Source organism: Chiloscyllium punctatum, chromosome 15, assembly GCF_047496795.1.
Source record: "Chiloscyllium punctatum isolate Juve2018m chromosome 15, sChiPun1.3, whole genome shotgun sequence".
Taxonomy (NCBI): domain Eukaryota; kingdom Metazoa; phylum Chordata; class Chondrichthyes; order Orectolobiformes; family Hemiscylliidae; genus Chiloscyllium; species Chiloscyllium punctatum.
In genome coordinates this window covers 102,935,474-102,953,789 of record NC_092753.1, presented here as the reverse complement: position 1 = coordinate 102,953,789, position 18,316 = coordinate 102,935,474, and the positions used below count along the sequence as shown (strand labels likewise).

Here is an 18,316-nt window from a genome sequence, read left to right as displayed (position 1 = left end):
AGCTGTAAGTTCTCTAGTATTCGCACACTACCTGTTTCTGACGCACTAACCAGCCATTGCTGTGAACAAGCTCTTGGGAGCCTCAACATATCACATGCATTTCAGCCCATCCCACTCGTCTGTCTATAGCTTTAAAAGCAATTTACTTATATTTAGTATTAATTTATGGCACATTTACAACTTGGATGTTATTACATCCTGTTTCTGAAATAAGTGGTCCACACAGTCCAGTTTCACCATCTCTTTAATCTGGGAGTTAGTTAACAAGCAATCCTTTTGCAGAGAATTAACTTGAGAGCAGCAATGTACATTTGACAGTGAGATTAAACCAGTGAGATTTCACTCACCCCAATTGCAACCTCTTGTCATAGACGATCACATAACTAAAATAGATAAATGCTGCAGTTTAACCAGAAGGATGTCTTTTCTCCCCCCTTCAGATCTGCCCTTTCATATGCAGAGCCAAAGCCATCACACACTAAACCCAACATCCAGCTGCCATTCCCCACTAAGTAACTGATCTGCTCAAACAGTTGTGCACTGGAAGCTGGTGATGGCCTCTATCACTGTACGTCAAACTTTGCAAGAGGGTGGAAGTAACCTAGCTTTAGCTCAAATACTCTAGGATTGCTTTCAATGTGAATGCATTAAATTCAGATCAGTAAGCTCACTCTACTGGCTGTTTCAAAGCAGTAAGAAGATTCCAGCAAGAATGCGCTGCAGAAGCAATCTATAAACCGCACAGCAAATCAGGGTGCGATCCAGAACACCTCCCTAAATCTACTCAACACTGAACATACAGCGTGTAAACTGGTCCCAACACACACACACACACACACACACATAGAGGAATAGGTGAGCGAAAACTTGGAACTGGTACTGGAGGTCAGGTCGCATGAGTTCCATTTTTATTTTAAAAAGGTTTATTGAACATCAAAAGGAAACAGAACCCAAGTTTTACTTTAAACTTGAACATAAAAAGTATTAAATTCCAATACGTTGCATGTAGTACTTCTAAATGAGCTTTCATGCAAACCGATGTCACACCCTCAGAACCTTCCAGATCTTTCCCGATCCTTGGATCGCCTCCGATCACGATCTCGATCCCGTCCTGCACGACCTCCACGTTCCCGTGACCGAGATCGCTTACGCTCACGAGACCTTGACCTTGACCTGTGTCTGTTACAAAGCATAAAATTGTCAATAGATTTCACAACATGGGCTGTGTCCCACATTGCCCGATACCCAGACATTTTCCCAATGCCCCATCACCCAGAAGCAATGAGACCGCAAAGCAGTCCTCTGACAAATCCCAACAGATCATTCCCACCAGAAACCAAAAGTCCAAAGGCCATGATGTCTACCCTCTCCCTGAATCAGACCCAAACTATCACTGCCTCTTTCACTAGATACCATACTTCAATAAGGACATTAAGGGTTTGGACAGGGTGCAGAGGAGATTGACCAGAATGGCACCAGGAATGAGGGAGTTCAGGTATGGAAAAAAAAAATCAGTGAAACTGCTATTGTTCTTACAGCAGAGAAGGTTAAGGGAGGGAAATCAATGTAAGTGGTTAAAGTAAATAACAGACCCTGGTCCCAGGGGCAAAAAACTGTTCAAAGAACAACCATTTAAGTTAACTGACAAAAAGAACCAGAGATTAAGTGAAGATTTTAAACCAAAGTTGCCTTCACCCAGCAACACAAAAAGAGTGGTGGGAACAGATTCAGTCACTGTCAAAGGGAAGTGGAGATAAACTAGACACCCAATGGGAAAAGAACAGGACAGCTGGACTGATTGAAAGCTCTTTCCAAGAGCTGATAACGGTCAAAGCCATTCTTCAGTGCTATATTCTATGAAAAATAACTCTGTACCAATTCCAAAATGAATCCCACTCTCTCCATAATTCTTTACCAATTCCCAAACTAATCCCACTCTTTCCATAATTCCAAATCAATTGCCAAACTAATTCCACTCTACAGCTCTGTACCAATTCCCATTTTAATTGCACTCTCCCTGTAGCTCCATACCAATTCTCAAACTAATCCTGCTCTCCCCATTGTCCAAAAACCATTCCCATACTAATCCTGCACTCTCCCCACAGCCCTGTATCAACCCTAAACTAGTCCAGCTTTCTCCCCATAGCCCTGAGCCAAGCCTGAACTAATTCTGTGCTTTCACCATAACCTGTGCACTAATCCCCAAAGTAATCCCACTGTTCCCAACACCTGGTACCAATTCCACACTAATCCTATGTGTTCCATAGCCTATACAAATTAAAACCCACTCTCTCCCTAACCTTGCATCAGACCCCAAACTAATCTCACTGCCCACACCCTGGTTACAGGCTGTAAACATGCACACTTCAAACTGTTTGATTTGATCTTTGCCCTCAGTTATATACTTTTTTGGCACTGTAGAGCATCAATTGCTCCAACAACCCTCTGAGCAATGACTTTTAAATCTCTCCACTCATGGTGATAAGTTTCTAAATTACATCACTTTTCCTCAGAGGAAACGGTTGTTCCCCATTCACTCCATCCAAACTAAACCTTAGTCAGTCTCCTGCTAACCTTCTTGCTCCAGTGGAAACAGTCCCAGGATCTGAAGCCTCGCCACTGAACAATAATTCCTCATTGTGGCATCATCCTGGTGAATCGATGCTGTACTCTCTCTATATTAATGTTAATAATGGGGCCAAAATTCCAACTTCAAAGACGGTCTGTTATAGCTTTTAGCCCTCTGACCCCACCACCACATTCAGAGGGTTTGCAAGGGCTAATCTGTCAGTCACGTTAATTCTTGATCTTAAGAATTGGCACCCCTAGTCATCCCTTCCCTCGATCCTATCTTCAGAGAGCAGCACTGCTCTGGGTCTAGAATCACATCAGCCATATGGAACCCTGAGGCACAGACAGTGCCAGGCTGACAGTCACCAGGCAGGACCTTTGTAAAACCTGTCTCACCCAGCCAACCCCATTACCACTCAACTGAACGTCGAGTATAGATGAAGTGATAAGAGTCTCTGGGACTGACTGCAGCTCAGAGTGGAGTGGGATTTTTCAAAAGTTCATTCATGGGATGGGGTTGACATTAGCTAGGCCACGGTTTATTTTCACAATTCTCTGAAGGTGCTGGTGTGCTGTCTTCTTCAACCATTGCTGTGTGGTGTGTAGAGACACAATGATGTGAACACCAGGATTTTAACCCAGCGACACTAGAGGAGTGATGATATATTTCCAAAGTCAGGATGGTGAGTGGCTTGGAGGGGGACTTGCAGGTGGTGTTCCCCATGTATCTGCTGCCCTTGTCCTTCCAGACAGAAGTCATTGTGGATTTGGAAGGTGCTGTCTGAGGAACTTTGGTGCATTTCTGCAGTGCATCTTGTATATATAGTACATACCGCTATCTCCATATTACTGGAGGAGGGATTAAGTGTATATGAATTTGGTGCCAATCAAGTGGGCTGCTTTGTCCTAGATGGTATCAAGCTTCCTGAGTGTTGTTGGAGCTGCACCCATCCAGGGAAGTGGGGAGTATTCCATCACACACCTGACTTGTGCCTTGTGGACAGGCTTTGGGGAATCAGATGGTGAGTTACTCTTTACAGTTTAGCCAGCCTCTGACCTGTTCTTGTAGCCACAATATTTATGTGGCTAGTCCAGTTCAGTTCTGGCAAATTGTAGAGGGGGATTCAGTGACAGTGATACCAATTATGCCACTAAATATCAAGGCATCTGATTGCAGAACACTGCTGCCCACAACGTGGGAGAATGCCATAAAAGACAAAAAGAAATTTAAAAAAAGATGTTAAAACCCAAACTGGAATAAGAAAGGCAATGGGTCATCAGCCCACCTCCACCCAGTGTACGACTAACTTTTCAATGAGGGATTAGCCTTCCCCATTACAACACCCTCCCATCCCCTCCTCCCACTGGCCACTTCTGGGTCACTGATATCCCATCCACTCCAATGCATCTTCCAACTATGTGCTGTCTCATTAACTAGAATGGAATTAGTCTGATACATGCCATTGATGTTCAGACTGGAGAAGGATTGTACTCACCTGATAGCAGCCATTAAGTGTTTTGGGGTGATGGTTAGCAGCCGTTTGTCACCAGACGAGGTCACACGGCTACCCTGCTGCTGGCTGAAATACATGGGAAACGGTGAGGCATTTTTTGGTAAAAAAACAGCAGTAATTAAACTGGGAATGGAAGTAGGCTTGGTGTGTGGGACAGCAAAAGATCTAGGGTTACAGCTCACAGAGCATTAATTGCATCTTGCCAACATGACAAGACAGTGGAAAAAAAGCTAATAAAATGTCAGGTCTTATCATAGGAGGGATAGGGTAAGAGAATGCTGAGTCTATACAATACCTTAATTAAAACCATAACACTGAACTTAAATAACTGCACCCAGTATTGTGGTCCACCCTATCAGAAGGATATACTGAGACTTGAGAGAGGGTACAGCAGAGACTTGTTGGGATGCTGCCAGGTCTGAGTGCAAAAATTGACAAAACCTGGGTATCTTTTGCTATGAACACAGATTATAGGGGAACATGTTAGAAATGTCTATAATTATGGAAGTGTAGGACAGGACAGCGAGGAGTAGACTGTTTCCACTGTTTAAGGGTCTGGAATGAGACCCCACATTTATATACTGGGGCAGGAGAAACTTTGGCAGTGAATTATTTTCCAGGGTTAGTCATTAGGCAGCTGGATGAAGGAATATGGGAACAAAGTGGGTTAATATAATTTCAGACTCCTCAGTCAAGCAAGTACAGGCATAGGTTGCTTGTGCAGACTGATCTATTTGCATTTGCTTCTACATTAAATAAACCAACACAGTAGGGCTTTATGTGACATTTAAACACCAGGAATCACATACATTCAAAGCTTTGCATTTCTACAGCAAGCCACAAAGAAATATAAATTAGGTGATTTTTTTTTCTTGCACATGACAAAGTGAAGGTGAGAGGGGACATCCCCAACACTTCCTCAGCTGCACTCAGAGCTGCCATGGGAAGGAGACAAAGTGGAGTAATAACAAGTCTTCAATAAGTTTTACGGTAATACACTGGACTGCTTCCAGATTTCAGCCAACATGAGACAGTTGGATGAAAACAGGCCACAAATCCAAAGTGCATAAGCTAGCTTTGACTGTGACAATTTGCATTTGACTGCACTGAATTAGCTCCAAACTACTCACCAAAATGACGACATGGGGTCTGATTCACAAGAACCTACTGCCAACACTACACTAGCTTTTTCAGCTTTTACCAAGATTCCTAAACTCCCAAAACTGAAAGCGTTTTGAAAAAATAAACACATTTTACACCCAGCCACCTAAACAGTAAGAACTGACCTCTTACGACGCCGTCCATACAGTTCACGACGTAACTCCCGTGAAATTGGCTTGAGGTGCATGAAGTTGCAAAAGCCTCCTCGTGTACACTCACTGCAAAACAGAACAGGCAACAGTGTTGAATGTCTGAATCCTTTAGTACTCCACGTCTTATTCCATAGTCCTCACTCTTGTTGTCTACACTGCTCCTGTCTCATATCGGAGTGTTACTCTTTTACTTACATTTGGTTCTAATAATCTCTGCAAATCTGATCCAATTATTCCACAAAGTTCATATCACTTCCCCAATCCATTAAGACAAAGCAAACCCATCCGCTTGAATCAAGGTTTTGGTCCTACCTCAATTTCTCAGCAATGTTGTTTAGAGAAGGAAATTTGCCTTCCTTAGCTGACCTAACAGTGACTCCAGACCCCAGCATTGTGGTTGACTCTTAACTTCCCTCTGGGCAATAAGTGTTGGCTCAACCACAAACAGACTAACTCAGTAAATGAAACAAAAAAGTTTGAAAGACTGAGAGGTAATCCAATTGAAACTGATTAAACCCCTTACAGGGTGTGACATGGTGCTTATAGATAGGACATGTCCCTGGTGGGTGCGTCACAGAGGACAGTCTCAGAAGGAGGGAGAAGCCACTTAAGACTAAGTTCAGGAGGAATCTCCTCAATGGTGCGAGTCTTTGGAATTCTCTACCCCAGAGCTGTGGAAACTCAGTCACTGAACAGGTTCACGACAGAAACTGAGATTTCTGGAGACACCATGGGGAAAGTAACATTGAGAATATTAACCAAGATCCAGAATAGTGGAGCATGCTCCGTGGGATAAATAACCTCTACCTATTCATTTGTTCTGGTGCTTCCAGAGCACTGCAGGCCATTTCACATCTTGGACAAAATTATAAAAGGGATAATGTATATCACAAATGGGCCCAAAGTAAGTGTCCTGATAAAGAAAAGAACTATCCTACAAAGCCTTGATTTTTCACCAGAGGAGAAAGATAACTTACTTGCAGGAGAGCAAGCCAGCGAGGGATGCAGAGGCAGCTGTGGCATTGCATCCAAATCTGAGTACCACACTTTAGGATGTGAAGGCTGTGCAGCGTGCAGAGGAGATTTATCAGAAAGGTACCAGGGTTGAGGGATGACACCTCATGTCTTCCTGACCCCCACACAATCTTTAGCATTGTGCCAGTGAATTCACATTCTCCCCCAATTACCACATACCTCTACAATAAATTATGTCTGCTGCACTTTCAAATGTGACATTGCTGATAAATTTTAAAATGTTTTAGGCCAATAATTAAATCATTTAGCCTTATAAAAAACAACAGCTCCAGCGCTGACACTTGGGGAACACCTTCAGTTTAAAAAAACATAACCTCTTAGCACATCTTGCTGCTTTTTTTCCTCAATACCTTTTATTAGGAACAGAGAAACAAGAGAAGGCTATTCAGCTCCTCCGGCTTTTTCCACCATTCAATGTGATCGTGGCTAATCTGTGGCCTAACTATCCCCTAATACATGAACAAAGAAAATTTACAGACCAGCAACAGGCCCTTCAGCCCTGAGCCGATCCAAATGTACTGTCTAAACCTGTCAGTCAATTCCTAACCATCTGTATCCCTCTGCTCCCCACCTGCTCATGCATCTGTCCAGACTCATCTTAAATGAATCTACCGTGTCTGCCTCTACCACCTCTGCTGGAAACGTGTTCCAGGCACCCACCACCCTCTGGGTGAAGTACTTGCCGTGTGTATCCCCCTTAAACATTTCACCTCTCACCTTGAAAGCATGACCTCTCGTTATTGAATTCTTCATCCTGGGAAAAAGCTTGTCTCTATCCACCCTATCTATACCCTTCATGATTTTGTAAACCTCAATCAGGTCCCCCTCAATCTCCTTTTTTCTAATGAAAATAAACCTAACCTACTCAACCTCTGTTCATAGCTAGCTCCTTCCATACCAGGCAACATCCTCGTAAACCTTCTCTGCACCCTCTCCAAAGCGTCCACATCCTTTTGGTAATGTGGCGATCAGAACTGTACACAGTATTCTAAATGTGGCCGAACCAATGTCTTGTACAATTTTAATATGACTTGCCAGCTCTTATACTCAATACCCCGTCCGATGAAGGCAAGCATACTATATGCCTTCTTGACCACTCTATCCATTTGTGCAGCAACCTTCAGGGTACAATGGACCTGCACTCCCAGATCTCTCTGCCCATCAACTTTTCCCAAAGCTCTTCCATTCATTGTATAATTTGCTCTAGAATTAGACTTGCCTAAATGCATCACCTCACATTTGTCTGGCTTGAAATCCACCTGCCACTTTTCCGCCCAACTCTCCAGTCTATCTATATTCTCCTGTATTCTCTGACAATCCCTTACGCTTTCTGGTCCTCCACCAATCTTTGTATCATCTGCAAACTTGCTGATCATACCAACAGTACCCTCTTCTAGATCATTTATGTATATTACAAACCATAGTGGCCCCAATACTGACCCCTGTGGAACACCACTGGTCACTTTTCTCCATTTCGAGAAACTCCCTTCAACTACTACTCTCTGTCTCCTGTTGCTCAACCAGTTCTTTATCCTCCTAGCTAGAACACCCTGCACACCATGTGACTTCACTTTTTCCATTAGTCTACAATGGGGAATCTTACCAAACGCCCTACTTATGTCCATGTATATGACATCAGCAGCCCTTCCTTCATCTATCAACTTGGTCACTTCCTCGAAGAACTCTTAAGTTGGTAAGGAACTATCTCCCCCACACAAAACCATGCCTATCACTGATAAGCCCATTCTTTTCTAAATATAAACAGATCCTATCCCTCAGTACCTTCTCCAGCTACTTTCCCACCACCGACGTCAGACTCACTGGTCTGTAGTCACCCAGAATATCCCTACTATCCTTCTTGTACAGGGGGACAAAATAAGTAAGCCTCCAGTCATCCAGCACCTCACCTGTATTAAAGGATGCCACAAAGATATCTGTCAGGACCCAGTTATTTCCTCTCGCCTCCCTCAGCAACCTGGGATAGATCCCATCCGGTCCTGGGGATTTGTCCACCTTAATAACCTCAACAAAAAATTTAAGCTAAGCACTTACTTTAAATTTTTTTTTTCTTTTGCATGCTTAAAATAAGGGTAGATTATTTTCAAAAAATAAAGGTTGTATTCAGAGCTTTTATTTCAGCCTTATAATATAGCTTTTAAATTTACCCAGCATAGTGTGTCAACAGCAATCTACAAACACTGCACGTGGGGAAAAAGTGTGGGTCTTTTCAGGCAATTCTATGCTTACAAATGTTTAAGGGGCAATTATGACAGTCAATGGAGTGGTATACTCCTCCTGTCAGACTTGGGAGAAAAACGCAGGAAACGTCCGGGAACTATAGATTGGGGAGTCTGACATCAGTGGTTGGTAAGTTGTTGGAGTGGATTTCGAGAGATGGGATTTACGTGCAGTTGGAGACGTAAAGACTGATTACGGATAGTCAGTGTGGCTGTGCGTGTGGGAAAGAGTGTGTCACAAACTTGATAGTTTTTTTTGAAGAGGTAACCAAAAAGACTGAGGAGGCCAGAGCCGAAGTTGTCCTCATGGACTTTACTAAAGTCTTTGACAAAGTTCCACATGGCAGACTAATGAGCAAAGTTAGGTCACATGGGATGCAGGGAGAGCTTGTCAACTGGATATAAAACTGGTTTAACAGCAAGAGACAGCGACGGAGGAAGGTTGCTTTTCGGACTGGAATCCTGTGACCAGTGGTATACTGCAGGAATTGGTGCTGGGTCCACTGTTGTTTTGTCACTTATCTAAATTATTTAGATAAAAACACAGGAGTCATTGTTAGTAAGTTTGCAGATGACACCAAAATTGGTGGCATAGTCAGAGAAGAAGGTTAGCTAAGATCACAAAGGGATCTTGATCAATTGGGCCAATGGGCTGAGGAGATTCTGGAATCTCCAACAACTGTAAATAGTTTATCATTATCTGTCTTTTCCTGTTAACATCTTGAAGACTTCAACCTGATCACGCCTTAATCTTCTAAATTCTAGTGAAAACAGGCCTAATTTGTATAATCGCTTCTCCTAACTTAACCCTCGAAGTCCAGGTACCAACCTTGTAAACGTATGTTGTACACCAAGGCCATTATATCCTTCGTATGGTGTGGCACCCAGATCTGGTCACAGCACTCCCAGTGGGGTCTAACCTGGGTTTTGTATAACTGTAGCGTAACCTTGCATCCCTGTACTCCAGTCCTCTTGATATAAAGTCCAGCATCCATTAAATTTCTTAAACAGACTTTATCACACGTGCATCAATTTTGTGAACCAGTCTTTTATGTGGTCCTTTCTCAAACATTTTGTTGAAGTCCATATAATTCATGACTGCTGAGATGTTCCCCCACATTTACTTCACTTATCTGCTCTGGTTCATCCCTACCATCTGATTGAAAGATAAATCTTTCCTTTGAGATGGGATGCTGATTTTTAAGGATCCTTGGTGGATTTCTGCATTGCATCTTGTAGGTTGTACATATAGTCGATTCTGCTATAATGCAAGTTTCTTCCATGCGAATTAGCTATAGTGTGATTGAAGAATTTAGATCATTATTTGTAGAATGCAAACTTTCCTTACCTGTATTGGCTATAATGCATTCCAGTCCCATTGGTTTAAACGATGCTGCTATTACTTGATTTTCTTATAATGCGGCATCGCACGAGAATGGAACGATCGTGTTATATCAGAACAGACTGTACTACTGCTACCGAGCATCGACATGCAGAGGGAGTGAATGTTGGTAGATGTGGTACCAATCAAGTGGGATACTTTGCCCTGGACGGCGTAAAGCTTCTTGAGTGTGGCTCCAACCAAGTGGGTAGTATTTCATCACACTCCTGACTTGTGCCTTATGAAGATGGTGAACTGGCTGCAGTATTCCTAACCTCTAACCTTCGCTTCAAGTCACGTTCTTCATGTGGCAAGTCCAGGTGAGTTTCTGGTCAACGGTAACTCCAAAGATGCTGCTAGTGGACAGTATTGCCATTGAATGTTATGGGGCAGTAGTTTGATAATATCCAATGAGAGATAATCTTTGTCTGGTATTTGAGTGGCATGAATGTAACACTTGCCACATGTCAGCCTAAGCCTGGATGTATTTGAATGTGGAAAAAATAGGAAAACAGAAATAACTGCCTGTGCCATCATTCAACTGAATGACAACGGATCCAATATTCCTCACATTCCCTGTACCCTTTATTCTCCTATCGATCAGTCATTAATATACATTAGAACTCTTCTCCAACAGCTCTCTGTGGCAAGGAGTTCCAAATACACACAATCCTCAGAAGAAATTCTTCCTCTCAGTCTTAAATTACACCTGTTTATTTTGAGACCATGCTCTCTGGTCCTAGATTCTCAGAGAGGAACATCCTCTCAGCATTTACCCTGTCAAGCCCCTTCAGTATCCCACATGATCCAATGAGATCACCTCTCATTCTTCTAAACTTCAGAGAGTAGAGTCTCAACCTGTTTAACCTTTGCTCAAAAGACAAACTCTCCACATAAGGGATCATCCTAGTGAACTTTCTCTGAACTGTCTCCAAAGCTTTATCTTTCCTGAAAGGGGGCTAAAACTGTGTACAATGCTCTAGATGTAATCTCTCCAGCACCTTGTACATTTGCAATAAGACTTCCTTACTCTTCAAAGAAGAATCATTCCACTTCTCTTCCCACTACCATCTGTGTGCTATGTCTGCGTTTTGTGCACAAGTATCCTCAAGTCCCTACATGTCGCAGCTTTCTGTGGATTTTCTCCAATTTTGCTCTCCCTTTCAAAACTTCACATTTTCCCACATTATGTCCCACTTGCCACCTTTTTTCCACTTCTTTCATTTCCCAATGTCTCTCTGTAAACTGTTTGTACACCTCTCACAATTTGCTGGTGTCTGTTCTTGTGTTGTCTGTAAATGTACATTCACTTCTTTTCTCCACCTCATGATCTGCTTCAGTATCTGAGGAGTTACCAGTGGTGCTGAACACGGTGCAGTCATCAGCAAACATGCCCACTTCTGACTTTATGATGAATTAAAGGTTATTGATGAAGGAACTCGATGGTTGGCCCAAGGACACTCCCTTGAAGAACTGGAGGTAAGATGACTTACCTTCAACAACCACAATCATCTTCCTTCGGCCCAGATATGATCCCATCTAGAGAGTTTGCCCTCATTCCTATCAAGTCCAAATACTATTGACCCCACCCTTCATAAGAATTCCTCCTGATTTCTGCTTTAAACCATGCTAACCAGTTCTAAAATCCCACAAGAGAAAAAAACATTCTCCCTTTACACAAAGGGAGCACAGAATAAAGAATATGCCATTCAGCCCTTTAAACCTGCTCCACTATTCAACATCAGTTGTGATCACAGTTGTTACAGTAGAGGGAGCCAGTTAGCCCCTAGTTGCTGCACTGACTCTATTATCTACTCTGACTCATCTAGTGCCTTCTCCCCAAATTCCTGCACACTATTGCTATCCATTAAAAAAAAACACCCATGACCTTGAGCAGGGCAATTAAACCTGCCTCCACCATGTTTCCAGGCAGTGCCTTATGCAGGGTCCACTCTAAGTTCCCCTGAGTAATCAGCAGGTGATGGAGGGGCAAAATCCCCATCAAAATCAATATGCAAAGCTCAAAAAAATGGAAGATTGCTATGTATGATTGAAATCAGCCTCATTCTTTACCGTATATGGGCTTCTATCACGATTTATTGTTTGATCTTTTTGGAAGGTAAGAACAGCAGCATAATAACTGATGTGAATACTCACCCCATTTCATACTGCCTGCAACAAGCCTCTCTGAAGTCAGTTACCGGTGATAGCTCTGCATGAATTGGTTGTCCATTGAACCAGCGATTGTTCAGGTCATTCACAGCCTTTTCTGCATCTTCTTCATGGCGAAACTGAAACAGAAAATAAGTAGAGTCAGAGGATCTAAATAATAATGACTGAATTCAGATAGAGGCAGGCACTGAAGCTCCCAAAAGCAACACTCAAAATACTCTACTAAAAATGTCAAGCACAGCCGAGCAGGTTCACACTGAAAGCTTCAGCTCTATAGCACACAAGGCAGTCAGCGAGGAGGGAAGGGCCACTGTTTGAAAGTCTCACCTTTACATAGACATTTCCAACCAGGTGATCACCCAGATTGTCACAGACATTCATCTCTTCAATTTCACCATACTTTTCCTCCATTTCTGTAAAAACCTCCTGCAGACAAAGGACAACACAGCAGTTATCCACACAGAATTAGGGCAGGTAGAAAATACAAAACCCCTCAAAATCTATGCATGTGGGAAACAAATTGCCGGAAGTAACCAACCAAAATGCATGCAAAAGGGAAATCATGTGTTTGAGTGGAGTGCCACAATGAGAGGAAAGGAATGCAATGGAACAGCAGGACCTCAAAACTTGCTTATTTGTTTAGTCAGGGTACATTCTGGAGCTCCAGATAGCATGGGATGAATGGAAAAGCTAAGCTGTGGTCAAATTACTAATACAATATTCTGATGCAAGATTTTAATTACCCAATCATCAAGAGAAAGATAGTAAATAGAAGACAGAATGGTATTACAAAAATATGTATAGCACTCCCATTTCAAGCAAATTAGTTAAATCTAGTTTAAACAATGAAACCAATCAGGTAGTAGATTAAACTCAATAATCAAGGTTACAATTCAACCAGAAACGTGAACAGGAGTATTGGAACATTAAAACTGGAAGCGTAGCAATCCTTACCAATATGCAGCAACACCTGAACAATAATCAGATTTAGGTTGACAAGTAACACTTACGCCACACAAATGCCAGGCAATGATCATCTTGAATAAGACAGAATCTAACCAACACCCTATGACATTCAACACCATCACCAAATCCCCCATTATCAATATCCTAAGGGGTTACTGTTGACCAGAAAATAAACTGAACTCCCCATATAGCTACCAAATGGAGATCACAGGCTAGGAATCCGACAGCAAGGAATTCACCTCTGACTCCACAAAGCCTGTCCACCATTTACAAGGCGCAAGTCAGGAATGTCACAGAATGCTCCCCACTTGCCTGGACGGGTGCAGCTCCAACAACATTGAAGTAGCCTGACACCATCCAGGACGAAGCGACCAGCTTGATTAGAACAAGGACAGCACAAGAACAGGCCCTCCAGGCCTGCACCAACATATTTTACCCTTCCATACTGAAATTGTCTTCACTTACAGTATCTGTAAACTTCTTCAGTGGCCTTTGGATAATGTTACCTAGTAGGGTGACAAAATGTCTGAAAATGAACCTTCCAGCTCAGTGAGCAAACCCACATCCACAATATTTAGTATTCCCACAGCATATTTGTCCAGATTAAACTCCATCTGCCATTGTTTTGCCCATGCTGCCAAATGATCCATATCCTGACAATCTTCCTCATTATCTGTAACTCCACCATTGTATTATCTCCAAACTTACTAATTAGACCAGCTATGCTCTCCTCCAACTCATTTACATAGATCACGAACAGCAGAGGTCCCAACACTGATCCCTGTGGAACACCTCTGGTCGTGACCCTCCATTCCGACAAGCATCCATTCATTGCTGCCCCGCGGTCTCCTAAGACTAATCCAGTTCTGTATCCATCTTGTCAGCTCATCCCTGAAACCACCTGACTTCACCTTTTGTACCAGTCTGCCATGAGGGACCTTGTCAAAGGCTTTACTGAAGTCCATGTAGACAACCACTTTTCCCTCAATCATTTCAGTCACCTCCTCAAAAAAACGTATCAAGTCAGTGAGACACAATCTCCCACCCCACAAAATCATGCTGTCTATTGCTAAGACGGCCATTTGCTTCTAAATGCTTATAGATCTTGCCCAGAGAATCTTTTCCAATTAAAATATGCAACTGAATTATGGCAGAGTTAAAAAGGTGACTGAGGTGGAAGATATTAGAAGAATTGCTTGACAACATAGGGTCATTTTGAAAAGCAAGTGCACAATGTAAAGAATATGCACTACATTTACAAAAAAAATACAAATCTCGTGGTTTTAGATTTGCTTGGATGAATTAAATAGGATATACAGAACAGAGACAGACCATTTGTCTTAAACATCTACCAGATGATAGCAGATTCCACATGTTGTTTGAAATTCCAATTGAATTTTTTTTGTGATGGCTTCTATTTATTTCTTTCCCCACAAGGGGGAGCACTGTCCCTGTACTATATTCACTTTACAACGGAATAATGTTAAACATCTATTAGGTAACCCCTCATCCCTCTTTTCCCAATAAACACCCAGTTTGTCAACCTTTTCAGATATAAAAACCGACAGATTTACAAGGATGACGCCAGAAATTTTCTCTATATTTTTTCTAGCACAGAATTTCCCAAACTGTGATTGAAAACTTCAAAGTCATGAGCTTCAAAGCAGGAATGGTTGTGAGCTGGAGTGCTAACAGCTGTGGTCCCTTAAAACCCTTCTAACTTTTCAAAACAGTTGACATGGAAGTACCATGGAAATGGTGGTTCTTTATACTTTAAAAACTCTGTGGCAATAACAGATCCCACCCCCATGCTCACAGGACTCTCATCTCCTCCCAGCCTTGTTCTCAGGTCTCAGTACAGAACTGAGTTCCTCACTAATGCCCTTTTAGGGAAAGAAATTTGCCATTACATGGTCTGACCAAAGTCAATTCTAGACCCCTAGCAACATAGTTAAAAGTTAACTATCCTCTGAAGTGACCAAGACATTCACTTCAAAGGGATGCCCAAGTCCAGCAGAACTTTAAAGTTTGTGGAGTCAAGAATGAGATACACAATTAACAAGTGAGATCTGAAAGAAACCACTGGTAACCTCTTTAGTCGTGAGGCCATGGAATTCACTTTCAAGGTTAGTAGTTTCAGTAGAGACAGAGTCAACATTCAAGATTAAACAGGTGCAAATACATGTCGGACATTGATAATTACATAGGAACAGGAGAGCCGAATATGATTTTAATTGCAGAGGACAAGCAGACATAAATGGTTAGGTTGAATACACCTTCTTTTCATGCAGTAATTCTGATGTAGAAGCAAAAAGTCTCATGTTATCTTGAATTCATACTTAGGAGCAAACAACCTCCTGCACAACTGTATTTATATTGTCCAAAGCCCCAACCTAATATTTCTTGTTTTAAAGTCCCAATAGCTGACATCTTAAATGCAAAACATTCAGATGGATAAATGAAACAGATATTTTGACAATGACAAAGACAAATAATAGTGCCATATCATTTCTTGAGTATGTCACTCGTGCAATAAAGCAAACATCACTCACCTCAAAGAATTCATCATAATGTTCCTGCATTTCAACATCACCAACAGCACCTAACATGAGACAAATTGACAAGCTTCACACAATTGCAATTTATATTAAACCCGACATCTTAAATGAAGCTGCAGTATCTGATTGACCTTGTACAAATTCAACACAAAACTCTAAATACATTATTTCATTTCAAGACACAAAGAGCCTTCTCACCCTGGTGCATAGTGCTTGAAGGCTTTTTCTGCACCGATGCACCCTTCCAGTTGTTGAGTAGTTTAGTGCAGCAGTTGCTAGTTACAGACTTTGCCTTTAGGGTGCTCATTTCTAGCAGGCTAATTGCAAACCAGGGAACACAGTTCACTTATAGAACTTGCAGTTTACACATCAATTAAAATTTTAATTCTAAATATTTAGAAACATCAATTCAATATCAAATTCCTTAAGTTACATAGCACTCAGAAGCTCAAAGCCAGATTAGCTTCCATCAATTTCCCAAGATACAGGAATCATTTAGTCTGAAATCATTATTGTAATTAAGTCCCCAATCATGTTTGTGTCATGTTGGTGTAGACTGTTCCTTACCAAAGGGAGAGGTGGACAGTATTCACCTGTTCCTGTCACATGGGGAGATTTGGACAGTACATCTGCCCATTCATATGAACAGGGAACCTAAGCAGGGAGCCACTGAACTTGCTGCACTACTCAATAAGATTATGGTTGATCTGGTTTTAACCTCAATTCTACATTCCTGTATACTCATAATAATCTTCCAACCACGTGGCAAAGCTATCTACTTCTACCGTAAAAATATTTAACTATTTTGCATTCACTGCCATTTGAGGAAGGGAATTCCAAACAGACTTAACCCTTTGAATTCCTTTTTCCTCATCACTCTTAACTTTTTAAACTATCACCCCTAATTCTCAGAGGTAATGTCACCAAAATCTTACCAGACCATGTGGCTGCTCTCTCATTACAAAGACATGACTGGTGAGGTTTAACCCAAGGGTCACCCACTTCGGGCAAAGGGCAAGTCCTTCATGGTAACCTCAGCCAGTGCAGGGATTGAACTCAAGCCATTTGCATCATACTGCATTGCAAACTAGCCATCCAGCCAAGCGAGCTAACTGACCCCTCCCATAAGACTCTTCCATAAGAGGGAACATCCTTCCCATACCCACCCAGTTAAGTCACAATCTTCAGAATTTTACAGTACAGGATGTCATTTGACCCACTGGTACCGTAAGAACTAATCAGCTAATCCTATTCTCCAGCCCTACCCCTGTAACCCCCTAAATTCATCACTTTCAAACATAAATCCAGCTTTCATATGTTTCAATTAAGTCAAGTCTGACTCTTCTAAACTCTAGAGGGTACAGATCTAGCATGTAAAGTAATCTATTCAATTCAGGTACGTCTAGTAAATCTTTTCTGAACTGCTTTCAACACATTAACAACTTGTGTCCAGTACTATACACAGTTCTCCAGAAGCATAATCTCCCTATTCTTAAAATGTTATGGTTTATTGCAAGGGGAATTGTAGGAGCTTTCCTGTTCACTTTTGTATCTGCAGATTAATCTTCTGTGATTCATGCACTAGGACTCCCAGATCGCTCAGAATCTCAGAGCTCTGCAGCCTCTCATTACTTAGATAAAATGCTTCTTTATTCTTTGCACCAAAATGGTCAATTGTTCACCTTCCCATATTGCATTCCATTTGCAAGCTGTTTGCTCATTCACTTAACTTATATCCCTATGTAGAGCTCATGTCCTCTTCACAACTCCCTCTCCTACCTATGTGACATCATCAATTTTAACTATCATACTTTGGCCCCTTTATCCATTGTAAATGGGTCTACAGAATGAATAGTAAGTTGCAAAAAGGAGCTCCTGTTCATGTGGGGAGGTATAGAGAATATTCATCTGTTCCAGTCCATGTGGGGAGGTGTGGACAGTATTCACTTATTCTGGAGTTGTGGACAGCCTCTTCCCTTCGGGTTTGTAAAGGGAATTGTGAACAGTATTTTGGACATTGCTGGGTCAACAAATACTGCAAACAAAGATGAAAACCTATTGTTTAATTTCAGTTACAGTCAGTTCCTGTAAGATCAGAAAATATCTAGGTTCAGCTCAAAAGAAGACATTGCTGTGTCTCTGAGCAACAGCTTTAAGCTCATTAGCAAAAGCAATGACGACCACTCAGGACTTTTCTGCCTGTTACTGCAAACATTAGAATGGGACAGAAAATGACACACACAACATACCAAGCTTTCTAAATGAAATGAACTTACACCAAAGTAATATAAAAGACAATGGAAACATAGAATTGAAGCCTACTACACAAGACCAGTTTGTGTTCTCATGTGCACCTTTATGATGCAATGGGACATTACCCACCCAATTAATACAAGTCATGCCAAACTGAAATTGACTTGGTCAATTGAGGACACTGCAGCTTCTGTATTCATTATTTTAAAATAATCTGATCACATCCTGCCTGCAATGATTAGATTTCACAATCCACGTGGATTGAACTCAAGTTGAGACCAATTTAGTTATTATTTGTCTCCTAGCCCCTGCAATC

At 41.8% G+C, this 18,316-nt stretch overlaps 1 protein-coding gene across 4 annotated transcripts in view; it reads right to left on the bottom strand.

Annotated features, from left to right (window-relative positions):
• Nucleotides 1-226: 226 nt before the first annotated feature.
• The window catches only part of u2af1 (U2 small nuclear RNA auxiliary factor 1), a 45,122-nt gene continuing 27,032 nt past the window's right edge, over nucleotides 227-18,316 (bottom strand). For 2 of the 4 annotated variants that reach the window (XM_072585814.1, XM_072585813.1), the window contains exons 4-9: nucleotides 15,742-15,791; nucleotides 12,551-12,649; nucleotides 12,209-12,342; nucleotides 5,372-5,464; nucleotides 4,068-4,151; nucleotides 227-1,179 (exon numbers count right to left, since the gene is read on the bottom strand). In XM_072585814.1, coding sequence (XP_072441915.1) covers nucleotides 1,050-1,179; nucleotides 4,068-4,151; nucleotides 5,372-5,464; nucleotides 12,209-12,342; nucleotides 12,551-12,649; nucleotides 15,742-15,791 — 590 coding nt within the window. In that variant the 3' untranslated portion in view covers nucleotides 227-1,049. The remainder of the gene's footprint in view (nucleotides 1,180-4,067; nucleotides 4,152-5,371; nucleotides 5,465-12,208; nucleotides 12,343-12,550; nucleotides 12,650-15,741; nucleotides 15,792-18,316) is intronic. The other 2 variants (XM_072585816.1, XM_072585815.1) reach the window with 1 other exon arrangement.